Consider the following 17,821-nt stretch of genomic DNA (forward strand, 5'->3'; position numbering starts at 1 on the left):
CCTCCCTAATAATCCTGTTTCTCTGAGAAAGATTTATATTTTTAAATGCTTGTACATTGAATATAAAATGTAATAAAATGTGTTGTTTGTAGATCTCAGTGTAGCATGCTATAATACAATTCACCCAACAATCTGAAAATACGATTTACTGGAACAATGATCATTTTTAAACTTAAATTAAATTGTGACAGTGCCCTAACATTACATTTTACAACCACAACCACAGGTTGTTTCTCTGAGAAAGATTTTTATTTTTTTGTGTACATTGAATATAAAATTAAATAAAATGTTATATATATATATATTATTATAATACATATATATTATAATGTATTATAATAATGATTATTATAATCATCTGATAATCTAATCATTAGATGTGACTTTGTCAGTCACATCCAAAACACACACATTTGCACATCTTTAATCTAATCAAGTGTGTAATATTCATCATTTTAAATGTGGAGACTGTATTGCTGATACACCAAATGTCTAATTTCTTTAGACATTAAACTGTCCAAAGTCACATGACTATTGAAGCTGGCAGCTGAGATGTGGTGCCACACTATTGATTGCTGCCATTTTGTGTCATTGGCTACTGATAGACCAGTTATAATACATGTCAGACTTTGATCCAGACCACATGCTGGTCTTATTCATGTCTTCTTTGCCCCCAACAGCATGAAAAATTGTAATTTGAGATTACAATGATGGAGTGTTATATTACATCTTTAGGGTGTAATTAACAGAGTATTTCAGGGCATAAATCAGACTTCATGTATGAGTTTAAATGTGTTGAAAGAGTGCTTTATAGACTGCACTGTCTAACAATAGGTTTATTATACAACATACATGAGATACAAGAGCTACAAGTTTGATACCTCTGTAGGTATCAAACTTAGCTCTTAAATTTTGTTCCACAACCAGGAGCCATTTCTGCTTAAGGCTAAGTTCCCTAAAATACAAATATAAGAAGCCAAGGAAAACTGTAAAAACCACATCAAACTGCAAAGTTCCCCGTAAATTCAACATTTTATTATCATAATTCAAATACTTAAAAAGTAAACAAAAACATTTATCCTAATCCATCCCTAAATGAATGGAATGAATGAATAACGACCTAAATTATTTTATGAAAAGAACGTACAAATATGTATGAACCGGCTTACAAATCAGAGACAAAAAAATGGCAGGCCATAGCTTTATTATCAATCCTCGTTGAAATTCTGGATTTAGCTGCTCATTGCCAGTTGTTTAGGACATACATCACTTCTTGTATCATAATAACTTCAGACCAATAAATCAGATCACAATAGGCAAAGCTAGTGAAAGGAAGACAGTGGCTCTTCCGGGGGTTGCCAACTCTACACCCAGATTTTCCATGTAGTTCTTCATCAATCAGTCAGAGGTCAGATCATCTCCACGTAATGCTGCAGCAGCTCCTGGAACCTGCAAGAAAATTATAACCTTTATGTAATAAAAAAAAAGGAATATGAAAATCTGTATTTGTTACGCCCCTCACAGAGAGGACAGAGGTCAGGTTTGAGCAGCAGGTGGAGATGGTAGAGATTCAGCGGGATGCTAAAAGGACCCTACAGCAGAGCAGATGCTTTCTATCAGGAGGCCTTGGAGGTTGAATGACCTGAACATTTAAATACTTTAAATGTAATACCAAAAGGTGCAAAGAAAATTGTGTGCTGATTTTCTCTGAATAAGTAACCCTCTTTTGAAGATCAGAACTCAGGGTCAATAGATTTTTTCACTTCCCGTCACCTCCAGCTTTTCAGCTCAGCGTGGATGCACCTTCTCGATACACAATTTCCTATAATATTAAAAACTGATACACTGTCGAAAAATCTAAGAGTATGTCTTGTTTTGTTTACATACTTTTGCAAATTGAATGATTTTAAAACACTGAGGCCAATATCAATGACATAAAATATGATGAATCTGGATTAAATATATGCATAGTTTCTAACCAACAATAGCAACTGCTACATTGAGAGGTATTTACTTCATGTAAACACATTGAATGGCTATTGAACGGCTAAATACATCATCATAAATATGATCATAAATATGGCTTGTTTTCAATAAAATCTTAAAGTGGGTTCTGATTTATTAATCTTGACGGATGTGCCCATTTTTCCTTTAATCTTGAGTTTACATTGTGCATGTTTCTAATTTAATTTGCATTTAATCAAATTACCTCACAGGAAACCGAGGCCATGTTGTTTTCCAGGAATAATGTAGGCCTGACGCTACACAATACTCAGAGAAGGGGGAGATGGGGGAGAATGGGGGGCATCCAAAGCTTGTAAACCACACATTTGTAACAACTTACGTTTCGAAAGTTGACTTCTTTGCCATCTCCTCGTCATCAAAGCTCGGATCTCCTCTCGATGCTGAGCAGCTCCACTTCGAAGATGAGCGTTGCTCCTCCGGGGATCTTTGGGGGAGCTCCCCTGTCTCCGTAACCCAGCTCAGAGGGGATGACCAGCTTCCTCTTCTCGCCCTCGCACATGCCCAGCAGGCCTTGGTCCCAACCTTTGATCACCTGCCCGGTGGCCAGGGTGAAGGTGAAGGGCCTGTCGCGGGGAATACTACTGTCAAACTCCGTGCCGTCCTCCAGCTTGCCCGTGTAGTGCATGTTCAGCACATCTCCTTTGCGGGACTTGATGGGGCAGTTGTCCACTCGCTTCTTGATGCCGATCTGCAGCTTTTTCTTCTCGACTCCGCTCACTGCATCCGGGCACAGAGAGAGCACTGTCACGGCGAACAACAGAATCACCCGCATGGCAGCAATGCTCAGGCTCCACGTGTCTAAGGTTTTAGTGTTGGAGAAGACTAAACTCAAGAATCCGTCCGCTAATTCGGAGGGGATGAATAAGGGAAACGAGCTGGTAAATCTGCTATCGAAAGAGGATGTACGTACGTTACCACCGGACGTATTTCTCCGAATGGTGTTACCAGCAAAAACGTCCGGAAAAACTATTTGCCACAAAGCTGAAGTTAGCTTCAGATTCGTAGAGCCCGATTTGTGGATAAGGATTCGTGCGGGGAAGTTAAAGGAGACGAATCTGAAACCAACTTCAGCCTCGCTCCACAGTCTGTTGTGTAATCTACTTCGACCGAGTGGTCAACTGAATAAACTGAAGTAAGTCAACTGTTTTATTTACGTTATACTTAAAGTTACACCAGATCCGCAACATACATGACAGTATAAGATACCGTAGACGATTACATATCTCCAGGTAGCTAACGGTGCACGTTGATGTCATTGCAGGGCAGAAATACACGAGAGTGACGGGGGCTCTAAATTAGCTGTCTGAGCTAACTGTCAAGGATCTTTGGATAACAACTCGACAACATGCTCGCTCGGTTGCTATTTAACCTCCTCAACAAACACCATGTCGTTGAGAAGTTGGCAGATTCTCGTCCGATTCGCAGGGCCGCCCAGATCACAGCCTACTTCATCACCAAGGCTCAGATAGCCGGCCGGGACGCCTCTCAGCGGGTCTTGCGGTCACAGACGCTACGGCAGGTCCGGGACGAGGCAGGCAAAGCACCCGGCGGTGACCTGGGAGAGATGGCCAGCCGCCTCAAGAGAGTCAGAGAGACATTTGTGAATGAAGTGAAGGAGGGATGGAAGGACGGCTCCAGACAGATCAAGAAGTGAAGAGGACATGCTGGATGTAGGATGTCAAAGAGACTGGGAATACACTGATAACTTTACTTTTGTGTCTGGTGATTGATAAGCTACATATGAATGGTACCCTTTGGACATTGATCAAGTTCACTATGAGTAATGGTGGTTTTTAACATATATGGCGAGATAACTTATGATAAACGGTGGTTAAACTAAATACATTCATTGTATCACATTTCTGAGAATGAAGGGACAGTTAAAGTGTTTTATCTTTCAGAAAACCTGTGGAAAAGTAGGAACATTGGAAGTTTGGATTAGTGTAGAAATGTTAATTGCTCTTTTCTTAAGCAAGTTGACAATTCAATAGTGAATTAATTACACTAAGTCATTTCAATAAAAACACAAGTGGAATGGCCTTTTATTGACGGCCTCTTCACATTAATCTGTGATACAAAACCATAATTACCTGTTGTTTCCATTTGCCTCCATGGATGTGCACTGTAAAACCAATCCTTCCGAAAAGATTTTATTGATCTGGAAATTAAATTGTCTTGGTAAATAATTTGATTGGTCAAAATGTACATATAGAGAAAGTTGTTATGCATAGACAAGGAATACACGTGTTTATTCTGACTATAAATAAAGAGTCTAATTTATGAAAGCTCTGTTAATGCTAGTGTTAATTGATATTATTTGCTATTGACATGGACATAACGCAAGTTAAAGAATGAAAGAAATTCAAATAATATTTTGGAGGGTTAAATTAGATCTTAAAAAATCTATATGAATGTGAATGCAACAACTGAGGTCAAGATTGGGGTGTGGTAGCCTAGTGCCCTGGTGGTAGGCCTTCCAAACCAGAAGGTCGTGAGTTCAATATTAGGGCTGCTACCATTCCATGAGCAAGGTACTTAACCCTGTATTTAGTTAACTATGTCACTCTGGATGAGAGCCTGTAATGTAAAAAAGGTCAAGTGTCTGGTTTGCAGAGTCTTTCAAAGTTGTAACCTCATAGTTAATTTGCTTTAACAGCGACAGAGATATGCTGGAAAGAATATGAGAGATAAGAAGACATTGTATTCAAATCAAATTTATTTATATAGCCCAATATCACAAATTGCCCGGATAAGCGGTAGACGATGGATGGATGGAATATCACAAATTATACATTTGTCTCAGTGTGCTTTACAGACTCTACAGGTTACGGCACCCTCTGTCCTTAGACCCTCGCACCGCACAAGGAAAAACTTCCTAAAAGAAACCCCATAATTAAAGGGGGGAAAATGGAAGAAACCTCAGGGAGAGCAACTGAGGAGGGATCCCTCTCCCAGGACGGACAGACGTGCAATAGATGTCGTGTGTACAGGATAAACAACATAGTACAAATACAACATTTGACAGAAATTATGTTGTGTTGAAAAAGAGAAAGTATGGATGAATCCAGGAACATGTCAAAAAGGTTTCCCGGTGTCCAGCAGGATCAGGGCAGCGGGCGCAGCCACGATTTCTGATCCTGACGTAAACTTTATCAGTGGCAACCTGCCACATGAGAGACAGAAACTCCGGGGATGATGCCCCGGATGCTGAGTTAGTAACATACTTTTACATAAATGCATACAGATAGAGAGGGAGAAGAAGAGAGGGAGGGGAGGAGAGAGGAAGAGAAGGAGGAGAGCAGGGAGGTGTTCCCCGGCAGTCTAAGTCTATAGCAGCATAACTAGGTGCTGATCCAAGGCAAACCTGAGCAAGCCCTAACTATAAGCTTTATCAAAAAGGAAAGTCTTTAGCCTGCCCTTAAATGTGGAGAGGGTGTCTGCCTCCCAAACACAAACTGGAAGCTCCCTGTAAATGTATTTCTCCCTGTGACATTTAGTCACTGCAGTGGTGATGTCCCACCTTTGCATGTCAATCACCTGTGTACATGTTCACCAGTGGCCTGCTCAGGTTTGTACAATGACTTTGATTCCTGGCTCCATTTCCTCTTGGCCAAGGCAAAACCTTAACCCAATCACTATATGTTGTACTGTCACATCCTGCAATAATTAATCAAATAGGTTGAAAGTTATTCTGCAACTATTTTATTGATTCATTAATTGACGTAATTTTTCAAGCAAACATTTGATAGTTTCGGCTTTTCAAATGTGAGTATTTCTTGTACAACATAGAACATTTAATATCTGTCAGACATGTCACATGTTAGCTGATGTTATATGGGTTTGTAAAGGAAATACCTGTCAGATAATTTGATTTTGAAAATAACTGTTAGTTGTAGCTCTACTTTCACTTCTTTAAAACAAAAAAGCAAATGTTACTGTTCATCTTATACCTTGGTTGTATAAATGATGAAACCAAATTAATTTATTCTTTTGCAAATGGGAATAAAATGTAGCTCGGCTTAAAGGCCTATTACAGAACTGCTTCATGAGAAGAGTCTTTAAATGGCAACGCAACGTTGGAAACCTCTGCAGAAAATTTAGATTAATCATAATACATTCTCAGAAAGAATAGCTCAACAAAATGCATTCAGTATAGCTTTATTTAATTGGTACAAGCACAGAAAACAGCTCAAGTCGGCAGTTTTATGTAGCAATACTTATGCAGACTCACTGGTCTGGCAACTAAATATTAGTTACATGTTACATCATTTCACATAGAAATAAATCTCTATCAGGAGGAAGAGAAGGCATTCGTTTCTGACGGCATGAGTCAGTACATATACACTGATATGGCATCTGAACTTCATATAAAAATAAATGTCTTAACATAGGACAATGCAATCAACATTTTAAAACAGGAAACGGCTTCAAACAGCAGGAAGTATGGGTTAGTTTGAGTTGAGACATTTCTGGAGCGAGTTAATTTGGTTATAGGACAAGAGCAGAATATTTAACTTTAGTATATACATGTATTTTCTTTTAACTATTATATTCATTTGACACTCTTAATTGCATGAATAAATATACTAATCCAATCCCTTCTCAAACTAAATTGGAGTTAATGTCAAAATGCAAGTACAACACTCTTTTTAACCTTAAAAGATGAAATGACATTAACATTTTAAAGCCTGTTGACTTTCCTCAACTGACACAAACTCCTCATTGACTTAAACAATACAGGCAAAGAACAACTCATTCACTCTTCAGCACAAACCACAGGATGTTTTTTTTATGTTCTCCCCAAATCTGATGGAACCTGACCAGTGTTACCCACTCCATGTGTGTCCAAATGTATGACTTGAAATGCTAAAATGATGTGAGACGAAAATGGCAGCAGGTGGGATGTATGCTGACTATCTGCTACTAAAGCAGTTTCCATCAATTATCAAAAAATAATGAGAGAATACTAAAAAGAGTTAAACCAGATTAACTAAATAATTTATCTTCTTGATGTTTAGGTATTTGAGGAGAATGCATGAAGCAGACAGCCTATGGACGAACACTCAGTCACTCATCATCACACCATCCCCGGCACAGCTCTGTGTGGAGGCAGCATTAGTGCATATTCACTGATATGGCATTAGCTTAATAGTATAAACAACGCCTAAACTAAGGGAAGGCCGTGTTAGTTAGTCGAACCCACAGAGCAAGTGGCAGCAGAACAGAACAGCAATCTGACTTCAATATTCACATGAAGCCTTTGAATATGAGGGAGCTGATCTGGCGTCAGTTACAGAAAGTTAGAATCAATATAGTTTTAGAGGATACCGGGGGGAAAAGCATTAAGGCTAAGCTAAGCTAATCAACCTGTGGCTCTAGCTCCATACCTAGCGCAGGCAGACATGAGAGATGTATCGACCATTTCATCTCTGCAAAATAGTAATTCATCCCAAAGTGTCCAACTCTCCTTTAAAATACAAGAGGTCACTAATCTGAAACATACACTTACACAAGATAGAGAGTAAATGTAAAACGATCTCAATCTTATTAGGGACTCTGGAGAAACAGGAGTTAAAACATTAGTGGCTCATGTGAAGTTAACAATCAGATTGTCTGTTCTTTGTAAAACTAGCTTTGGAGAGACAGGCATGCCCAGCTCACTAAAGCATGTAACAGGTGGCTGCATACGCACTGATATGGCAGCTCACCTTCAGTAAACAAAGTGGCAGCAGCACCTGCTCTCATCATGTCTAATTCACACGGGCTGAAAGTCATTTGACAACTAAACTCTCTTATCTGCCACAAAAACAGGAGGAAAAGTGCTTAATTTCAACACCAGCACCATTTAAGTCAAAAGGCAGTTCCAACAGGCCATACTCTCGTATATTAAAATAACACACAATTATGTAGAAATTATGCAATTTTAAGATAAAAGACAGATTCAGGGATAGAAAGGTCTCCGGAAAAGTAGGATAAACTCGACCAGACTAAGGCTATGATGGGCGAATCTGAAAGTTTCTGTGAGAAAAGAGGATGCAAAATGGACGAAAGAGGCAGACATTACAGACATGGAGAGGGTTAAGACACAGGAAGGGAAAAAGGAAATATAAAGTGGTGAGGGTTGAGGAATAGAGAAAATGGGAGAGGAAAGGAGAATATGCTGGATGCCTGTGTCACATTACATCCAGAGGTTAGTCAGCATGACGCTGAACAGGGCTATCAGCAGCAGACATACAGAAGACGTCACTGTAAGAGAAAGAGAAAAAAAAAAAAATCAGGTTGTACATGAAAATACTATTGAAATCTGTAGCAGGTCCCATAATCTGTGTCATTATTTATGGATCAATCTTTCTGTCTTTATTTATCAAGTTGTCCATAATTGTATCCAGCTGATTAGCTTATTTTAGCATAAAGACTGGAAAGAGGGGGAATAGCTAGCCTGGCTTAGTCTAAAGTGTAAGAATCAGCCTTCCAGCACCTCTAAATCTCACTAATTAACACATATCTTGTTTGTTTAATTTGTACACCGGACTGGTTCTCCCTGTTTGCAGTCTTTATGCTAAGCTAAGCTAACCAGCTGCTGACTGTAGCTTCATATTTAGCATAAAAGCAGGGGTATCAATCTTCCCATCTAACTCGACACGAAACTAAATAACCTTTTTTTCAATTCAAGTGTAGTTGCTTTGTCTCGTACCCCCACAGAGGTAAAATATATATTTAAATTATATTATGTTGTGTGTTTTTACCTGCACTGGATGAGTTACACTCCATGTTGACCAGTGACTCCATGTAGCCCTGGCCCAGCCACTCCTGGTACGTCTTTCTGTCACCAACGCCCACGAGGCGAATAGTGGAGTCTTTGAAGACAAGATCTGTGCCCTTGTATTTCTGCGAGTCAAACATCTTGAAACCAGGACCTGTATCACTGCCGAAATATGTCTACAGGGAAACACACAGATAGGGAAACAGAGTTCAAGAAACTGATTAAACAACAAAACTGACACAATTTATTTCCTAAATTCCAGTTAGCCATTCCTGCAAAATCCTATGTGGATCAAGTAGAGTAGTACATGTTAACACTTTCAATGTTGTATTTCCTATTATCTATCTTTCATACGCTTTCTAAAGAGTTGAATATATTTTTGTGGGAGTACATACAGTATGATTTAATGTAGAATACATACAAGGAAGGAAAGAAGGAAATGTTCTGTGTTCTAATTAAGCAATAGCTCACGACAGGCCGTGGTATATGCTCATTATATCACAGTTAAGGGGGTTGTCGACCCGACGCGAACTGTTGTGAGCTATTGCTTAATTATATCACTTGTTTCACTTTACGAACTAGAACTAGTTTTATCTTTGTTCTGGACTTATCCATGAGAAAGGAAATGATGTTGACGCTGATGTCCAGTACACCAACAAAACACAATGCAAAGCTAAACCTACTACTCATGATTAATATATCAAAATTGATTCACTAACCGAAACCTATTTAACCACAACTATGTTTGCTTGTTTGTCTTTTGGATTAGATTGTCTGACAACATACAGTCGCTCATGGTGTGAGCCCTTCTGGCAGCTAATTATTCATTCTCAGATGTCAGATCATCCTTGAATGCACCACCAAGAATCTTGAATCTCATATGATGATTACATAAAGTGTCTTGAGTGCTTACGGGAGGATTACTTATATACATTTAGTTTCAGGTCTCTGCACTTTGGGAGCTTAGACCGTCTGAATCCCACACAAACAGTACAGATGTATGAACACACTTACCTGTGCACGGTCTAGGAGTCCATAGACAGCGTGGATGTTAGTGTCGGCCCGTACCATTACAGCATGGGAGGGGACTCTGGCCAGGTTGCAGTGTCTGTACTGAGAGACCTCGGCTTTAGTGCCCTGAGAACAGAGCAGCTGGAAGTCTGTAGACAGGAGATGCGTTGCCCACGATTCTCCAGAGTTACCTGAACAAACACACACAAAGATGATGTCTTAAATAATGAGGCCGTTAAGAGAACGTATTACAAAGTATATCTTGGAGTTAGTTGTCTTACCATCGGTGTTTTGGAAGACAGTAGAATGTTTGACAAAAGCCACATCTCCATCTCCCTTTGCCAGACACCTGAAAAGACAGATAGACACATGTATTGTTTGGCATAAGTTCAAGTATTTTTTCTGTCGGAGGCAATAAAGTTGCTAAGAAGAAGCTATTTGTAAGTAAAAGTCTTGTTCATTTTTCCATAGACAAAATTACATGACTGATAGTTGGAGCACTTCTCTGAATTTAATCATCAGCACAAAGGATGCTGCGCAAAAAAATAACTGGTTCTCTGATAGCGGCCAAAGGTCATGGGTATTGTAGTATTTAGAGCGGGCCACCATGATAGATTGACAGGCAAAACCAGATTTCTCAGCAATTTAACAAAGTTGAATAATTAAAACTGGTGGTCATAACATAAACCTGAAGGACCGTTACATTATCTTTGTATGTATTTTCTTAGTCTTGCATGGCCAAACCATACTGCCAGCGCTGGAGAAAGGTCTGGCTGAACCCATCATAATTCTGCACTAAGGGAAAAAATGCTCTGGGTTATTTGTATTTCTTTAAACCAGTGCTAAACCCAGATTGCAGCGACGATGCCCTTGCAAAATAGATAGTGGAGATAGTGGAAGGGGAGGAGAATTAAATCTGAAATAGGGAGCCAATAGCAGGTTTATATGCACAGTCTACATCCTGTGATTCAGACTATGTGTTCCTATGTACATAGAGGATATTGTATTGTATTATAACATATAATTCTGATAAGGTGCAGGGTGTTACCTGAAGGCACCGTTGTATCCATCATACAGGTCTTTTCCCTTCTCACATTTGTTCTGTCCTGAGCTGTCGCCCACACACAGATCACACAGGTTGCTGGGTAAACCGGGCTGGTTGGCACCTGGTACGCAGCTCTGCTTGAAGAACCCTCCCACCGCTAGGCATCATGGGAAACATTAGTCATTAGTCAAAATGCTAAACACTCTGGTTCCATCTTTGAACAGTAAATCCAACTGTGATGGCCATTTTTCACTACGTTCTTACATCTTGTCGATTTTTAGTATTTGACCACAGCATTTCTACAAGTTCTGACCTTCGAAGTTCACACCTCTGGGACGCATGCACACACACACACACACACACACACACACACACACACACACACACACACACACACACACACACACACACACACACACACACACACACACACATCCCACTGACCTTGGGGTATCTGACATTGCTGAGGTGCGATCAGGCCTCTGTCCATCAGCGTTGCTACGGGAACGTTCCAGCCAGCCGTGCGACCGTATCCGGTGTGACAGGACCTACGGCCTCGCAGGTTGTCAAGGTTATGGATGTCAATGCTACTCTTTTTCACCACCGCGACTGCATAGTACATGGAACCATCGCGGTCCTCTGGAGAAAACAAAAACAACAACCTGTATTGATCGTATGTATCGTCTTTGAAACAAGAATGTGTGACTTTGATCGTCTGTGTGTTTTCACCTGTGTAGCTCTCGGCGGTCGCAGGGACCAAGCCGTACTCTTTGCCTGCTGTGTAGATGTAACCTCCATCCAGAGTGATGGCATCGGCTTCATTATTCTACACAAATATTGAAAAGGAAGAGCACAGATTGAGATTGTTAGTTGTTAGCAATATAACCAAAATGCATGCCCCTTGTTAACCTGCCATCCCCCCCTCCCTCCCCCTAGTGCAGGGCAGAGGGTCTAGTCTGCCTAACTGTGCTGTGTATTGATACATCCATGGCACTGTTCGTGGTGCTGAAGTAGCAGACGGATTTGTAATTGCGACCCGTCCTTCTGTCAGTGTCAGGGTGTTTGTGTTGTTTTGGATATATTATAATATAAACACCGAAGAAAAAGACTCGTTGATGGGCTGGTTTGGCAGTCGCGGGTGAGCCAAACGGACCAGGCCCCTACCCCGTGTTAAAAATTAACAAATCATCTACTGTATATCAGAATGACCGATATCAGCTTATCACAGATATATTGGTATCGGTGTTAGCTGGTGGGTACCAAGAAATTGTACGACAGAAATGCTAAAGATACGTCTTAGCCTAACCGTAGTTAAGTAAAGACCAGGAAGTCCCAAGTCAAGTTTAAGTTCTTAACTTGTTTTCAGTTCTGAACAAGTTACTCTGTGTCCTGTATCAAACTTAATGCTGCTTTAAATTATTTAAAGAGTAAGTACTAACAGAGTTAGTATAATACATTTATATAAAGAAAGATGCTTGCGGCATGGCTGTATGGATACTAATGTCTGTCGGTTGGCCCTTAATTTTGGTCCCAAGAGGATGAATCCAAATGACTTTTCCTCCACCACCAGGTTAACATTTGTGGTTATCATGTGTTGTCTGTGTGCTGGCAAATACATCTTTCCCTCCTGTGCACAGCATAATCGAGTAGATTATTTTTTATTACTCTTCTGGTTAGTGGTAGTTTAGAATCAGTCACTGTTTTACAGTTTGTTCACCAGAGAGCACAAATAAGTTTATTTTAATACATTTGAGTACATATCTTAATCTATCTTAATGGTCACACATCTTTAATAACCAAAAGTGATCAATATATAAAAGAAATATAAATATTGGTGAGAAGAAAATCCAGTTTCCATCAGACTCTAGCGTTTAATGTTTTAATTTGAAGTGAATGAACAACACTGTAGTTTTTCTTCAGAAACCGACAGTAAGAAACTTCTGTTACCTTGATTCTCTTCATGCAGTCGGTCACAGAGTCCCCGTAGACACAAACGATTTGTGGAGTCAGACCTTTACTTTGGAAGGCCACGCTCATGTCAGCACACTTCTGCTGCTCACCGCTGGACAACACACACCAACGCAGGACACCTTTGTAGATAAATGGGTGGGTGGTAAAGTAGGAAAGATATATAATTGGATAGGTTGGTACTTAGCCCAGTTAACTAGAGAGGGTTAAAATAGAAATAAATGAATCAATACATGAAACACAGAAGTTACAAAGAAAGCCACAAGTGCCATTTTTGTGTCACCTTCAGGTTTACAGTCCATGGCGTTCAGAGCACTATTATAGAAGCGACCCATCCACTTCTCGGGGTCGTCTGACTCGACCCTCTGAAACATGGTGGATGACTCAGAGAAAAGTACAGTTCCTCCTCCATAATCCGAAGACGAAAACATGGCGAAGTCTGTTTTTTCCTGCAGACGGCAAGTTACACTCGTTTAATCTCACAAATTGAATCTCAAAGTAATGAATTCTGATTGCTTCACTGTGTCTTAAAGTAATAATCTCAAATATTTTCTTATAGATACATTTCTGCCAAGTCACTGTCTATTGTCGAGGGAGGTAACACAATTGTGATTGAGCTGAAGGCCCAATGATGAAAGCTCTTGCATTTGCATTTATTACAAACTGGGTGTCTGTTGTGGCATTCTTGGAAAAAACCCACAAGCCACACTGTCTGGGAGGTGAGATCACCTGCAAATACTGCCAAAGAGAACGAAATGGAGATCTTCGAGATTGTTAACACAGTGTGCTGTTTGAACGTACCAGGCCCTCCGTCAGCATGTTTAACACCACAGAGGGAGTAATGTCATTGTTGACAACAATCCCACGGAATGGTACGCGGACCAGATGGCATGTTCTCCACTTAGAGACCGGAGCTCTGGTGCCGTCACGACACAACAACTCATAGTTCGATGACAAGTATGGTTTTGCCCACGCTGGACCAAGACCTGGTGATAAAATAACTGGTTAGTTAACAAACATGCTCACAGGCTAACAACAAAGTGGCTGAATGTGTCACTAGTTATTGTGATAACAAACTAAATCGCTGACTATCGAAATGACTAAGATGTTACCATCAGTGTTGTCCCCGACAGTTGTGTGTTTGATGAAGGCCACCTCTCCTGCACCTTCAGCCAGACACCTGCAGAGACGAAACAAAAGGAGAAGTTGTGAATTAAAGGTGCAAGTTACTCGCAAAAGTTGCTTTAGTTTGTGTTCCTTGCTTTGCTCCCTGTATAAAAAATGGTTGCTAACACGCTTTGGTACTTTGGAATCCTAAAAACTTTGGTTTTCTGACTTTTCCCATGTGGCACCAATGTTATCATGCTAACATGCTAACTTAAGATGGTAAACTCAGTTAATTTTATACCTGCTAAACATTAGCAGACGCTAGAATTTAGTTAAAATTGCCCAGTAAAGTCACTTGTTTTATAGACATTATGATACCTGTACATCTTAATGCTACAATAGCTTTGTTTGTGGAACAAAACGTTCAAATTTTCAAGCACCAGCGTTGTTTCCTAAAACGCTCTGAAACTTAATTTTTAGCATTATCTGACAACACTGTCATTACAGCTTTTTTATTTTTATATAAATATGCATAATGTACTATTGTTTGTAAAAATGTACAACATTTAGACAAAGTAAGCCAGTAGAACACAGTACCAGTGTTTTCTGCACATTTATTTTGATAAAATTGCATTATTTGTAAACTGCTCTTATTGCTTAGTTTGATACCCTGAAGAGGACCTTTGCTATAGGCCTATAAGAGATCTAAATAATTAAAGAGGAGTCTTAGTTCAAATCTGTACTTATACTGGTAATTGTAGAGGGAAGGTCTCTAGAGTGAAGGAAAATGACATGTACATACACAGTTCTGCAGAACTATAGTTTCTGTATGTTACCTGAAAGCTCCTTCGTAGCTGAAGTATAACTCTTTGACGCTCATCTCACATTTGTGCTGTCCTTTATTATCTCCTATGCACAGCTGACACAGAGATGCAGGGTCACCCTCCTGGTTCGCTCCGGGGATACAGCTAGCATTGAAGAAATTTGCCACACCTGACCACAAAAACACACATGTCTCTCCAGCTTTCTGTATATGTATTCTTATGTGTATATGTATATGTATTCTTCAGTGTATATTTCCTACCCTGAGGGATGTTGCAGCCCATCACAGACATGTAGCCCTGGTCTATGAGGTATCCTAAAGGCATATTCCAGCCGGCCGTTCGGCCTTTCCCGGTGTGGCAGCTCTTTTTCCCTGCCAGGTTGTTGATGTTGATCTCATAATTTGCTTTCTTCACCACAGCCACTGCGTAGTAGGAGGCACCGGTACCTGAGGCAACAACACTGCAGGTGTTAAAACGCATATGACAAAATAAGTCCTGTGAGCACTTTGACAGCAATGTACTTTATGAGATTTCGGCTATGAAATCTAAGGTCTAGGAGAACAAAGTGCTGACTACCACTCCTGTTTTGAAATATTCCACAGGCGGGACATTGATTATAATCAGGTAATAGGTGTGATAACTCACCCTGCATTAAGTTACTTCAGGTTGTCTGTGATAAACAAGTGATCAACATCGTGGGCAATAAGCTTGTTTGCTTTCTTGCAGAAAATATCCGTAAGGACACTGTTATGGCTGTACGATAAACATGAAGCTACAGCTGGTTAGCTTAGCTTAGCACAAAGACTGGAAAAAGGGTAAACAGAGCCTGGCTTTGTCCAACAGATAGATCAACATGTAACTTCCCATAAAAACACAACTTGCTATTTTTATATTTATATTATATATAGTTATATTTTTTGCACATATTAAACAAATTAGACATAAAGTGTTGATAAGTGATCTTTAGAGGGGCTTCAAGGTTTATCTTTGTAACCTTTGGATGGAGCCAGTCTAGTTTCCCCCATTTTCTAGTCTTATAAGCTAAACTAAGCTAATGGTCGACCTTCAGAATTAGTGCAAAGACGTGAAAGTAGCATCCATCTACTCGTCCCTACTCTACTACTCGTACTAAGAAATAAAATAAGCATATTTCACAAAATGCCAAACTATTCCTTTAAACATTAAACACTAAAACAACATACTGAATCCCTACATCTGTCTACCATGTTTCTCTGTTCGAGTTGCTTTTTCAGAAAGAAAAAACACATCTTACCATCAATTTTGGATTCACTGGCAGCTATCTTGAAGGAAGCAGTCTTCCTCAGATTGTGGATGTCAGAGCCGAACATGGACAAGGCATCTGCTTCTTTTTTCTGCAAGGACAGTGCAAACAAATGGACGTTAATGACGTTATAAATGTTGGGTTTGCACTATATATTTAAGAGCCAAAATATTAAAGAAAATGATGGACGGCTAATTAACTTGTAGAACATTGTATGAAGAAACATTAGCAGTTTCTGTGATGATTTTGAATTTTTAGAAAATTAAGTGGAACAAACCAACGATATCTTCTCTTAAAATAAGAATATGGAATATGAAAATCTCGTTAAATCTAAACTAAGAGAGGTTTGAACATTCAACTCAAATCAAAAATCTTCCAGTGTTGTTGTCCTAAACGACTGCCTGTGTGTTTAGAGTGTGCCGCCTTATACCTATGTCAGCTATCAACAAGTCTATTGCAACTTTCCATGCAGTTCCCGACTTGTTATCTAACGACTGATTCTGTGTTCTGCCACTCAAACTATTTTATTGTCTTTAATGAGTCCTCTGATGTCCTGACTGATACAACTATTTTACAATGCAAAAGACTGTATGATTATAAAGCAACCACTATAGTCACAAGTTATTCAAACATGTTGAGTTCAAGATTGAGTAAATTCCTGTTGTTAAAATCCGACCTCTAGCTTCTGAACGCAGTCCTCGACTGTCACTCCGTTGACACAGCTGAGGGACGGACGGATGGAGAATTTGGCGTAAGCCTCCGACATGGCCGAACATTTACTCCGCTCTGCATCTGAGATGGTGCACCATCTAATGGTACTCTGGCCAAACACTGAGAGAGAGAGAGACACACACACAGAGACATCATTCTCTTATTACTATTACTATTACTATTCCAGCAAATGGTGACACCTCAAGTATCCAACAACCATGACTATATTAGTTCATAATAAGAATTATGTTTTAAATATGTTTCTCACATTTTTGCTTTTATTTATTGTGAAATACTGCAGAGTTTTTATCTCTTCAGACCTCTAAAAACTATCCATATTGACAAACTGAGAAAAGCACATCACTTTTTGGTTGAACTCTTCACAGCTCATGTATAATCTGTGACACGAGGTCATGAGTAGAAGTTACTAAGTGTTATGAACCAGTTTCAGGTGAATAACTTCTCATTAAGTAATATGTTAAGGTCAACAAGAAAAGAAATGGTCAAACAGTAATATTGATGATTATCATGATTGTTTTTTACTTTATAACTCACATTATTCTTTGCAGTATTTCTGTTTAGTTATTTCTTAATCTGTACACTTTTATTGTTGTATCTCCATATCAGAGGCAATCCCACGCGTGCTAATTTGAAATACATTTTAGTCAACCTCTGAGACAATTGGTTTTACATGGTAGCACAGTAAGACGCAGAATAAGACACTGAATAACAACTCAAATATATATAGAGTATATACTATAGATATCTAAAAACTGTGTTTTACATGTTTTTATCAGCTCTTACCAGTATGTAGTATTAGCAGCAGAGCTCCCGCTGTCCTCCACATGGCCATGGCGTCGTTCTTTCTTTCCTCTGTTAGTTAAAATGACCTCCTTTTCCCTGTTCTCTACTTTATATGGTGACTCTTGAGTCAAAGTCCAGCCCCTATCTTTATGACTCGGCTCAAAATCCTTGCTCAGAAGAGGCTGTATATTTTAGTGATTTACAACTCTACTACATGTCATTCAGGAGTCAGAAGACTCTCAGCTCGAGTATTCAAAGCTCAATGTAGAGTTTATGAAGCC

At 39.5% G+C, this 17,821-nt stretch overlaps 3 protein-coding genes across 3 annotated transcripts; 1 reads left to right on the top strand and 2 right to left on the bottom strand.

Moving 5' to 3' along the window:
• Positions 1–1,013: 1,013 nt before the first annotated feature.
• Positions 1,014–2,936, bottom strand: fkbp2 (FKBP prolyl isomerase 2). Its single transcript, XM_029430291.1, has 2 exons — positions 2,345–2,936; positions 1,014–1,449 (listed from the first exon to the last, which is right to left on the bottom strand). Exon 1 carries the CDS (start codon positions 2,795–2,797, stop codon positions 2,381–2,383), a length of 417 nt encoding a protein of 138 aa, XP_029286151.1. The 5' UTR covers positions 2,798–2,936; the 3' UTR covers positions 1,014–1,449; positions 2,345–2,380.
• A 65-nt stretch (positions 2,937–3,001) lies between these two features.
• ncbp2as2 (uncharacterized protein NCBP2-AS2) lies at positions 3,002–4,721 on the top strand. The gene is made up of 2 exons (XM_029430293.1): positions 3,002–3,157; positions 3,287–4,721. The coding sequence occupies exon 2, from the start codon at positions 3,371–3,373 to the stop codon at positions 3,677–3,679; it is 309 nt and encodes a 102-aa protein (XP_029286153.1). The 5' UTR covers positions 3,002–3,157; positions 3,287–3,370; the 3' UTR covers positions 3,680–4,721.
• Positions 4,722–6,088: 1,367 nt separating this feature from the next.
• Positions 6,089–17,821, bottom strand: meltf (melanotransferrin). The gene is made up of 16 exons (XM_029429739.1): positions 17,541–17,821; positions 16,702–16,856; positions 16,017–16,116; positions 15,004–15,189; positions 14,756–14,912; positions 13,925–13,992; positions 13,614–13,798; positions 13,096–13,261; positions 12,792–12,934; positions 11,574–11,670; positions 11,289–11,483; positions 10,848–11,001; positions 10,081–10,148; positions 9,803–9,990; positions 8,772–8,964; positions 6,089–8,271 (listed from the first exon to the last, which is right to left on the bottom strand). The coding sequence occupies exons 1-16, from the start codon at positions 17,587–17,589 to the stop codon at positions 8,204–8,206; spliced, it is 2,172 nt and encodes a 723-aa protein (XP_029285599.1). The 5' UTR covers positions 17,590–17,821; the 3' UTR covers positions 6,089–8,203.

The sequence above is a fragment of the Cottoperca gobio genome, chromosome 4 (assembly GCF_900634415.1).
Source record: "Cottoperca gobio chromosome 4, fCotGob3.1, whole genome shotgun sequence".
NCBI classification, from domain to species: Eukaryota; Metazoa; Chordata; class Actinopteri; order Perciformes; family Bovichtidae; genus Cottoperca; species Cottoperca gobio.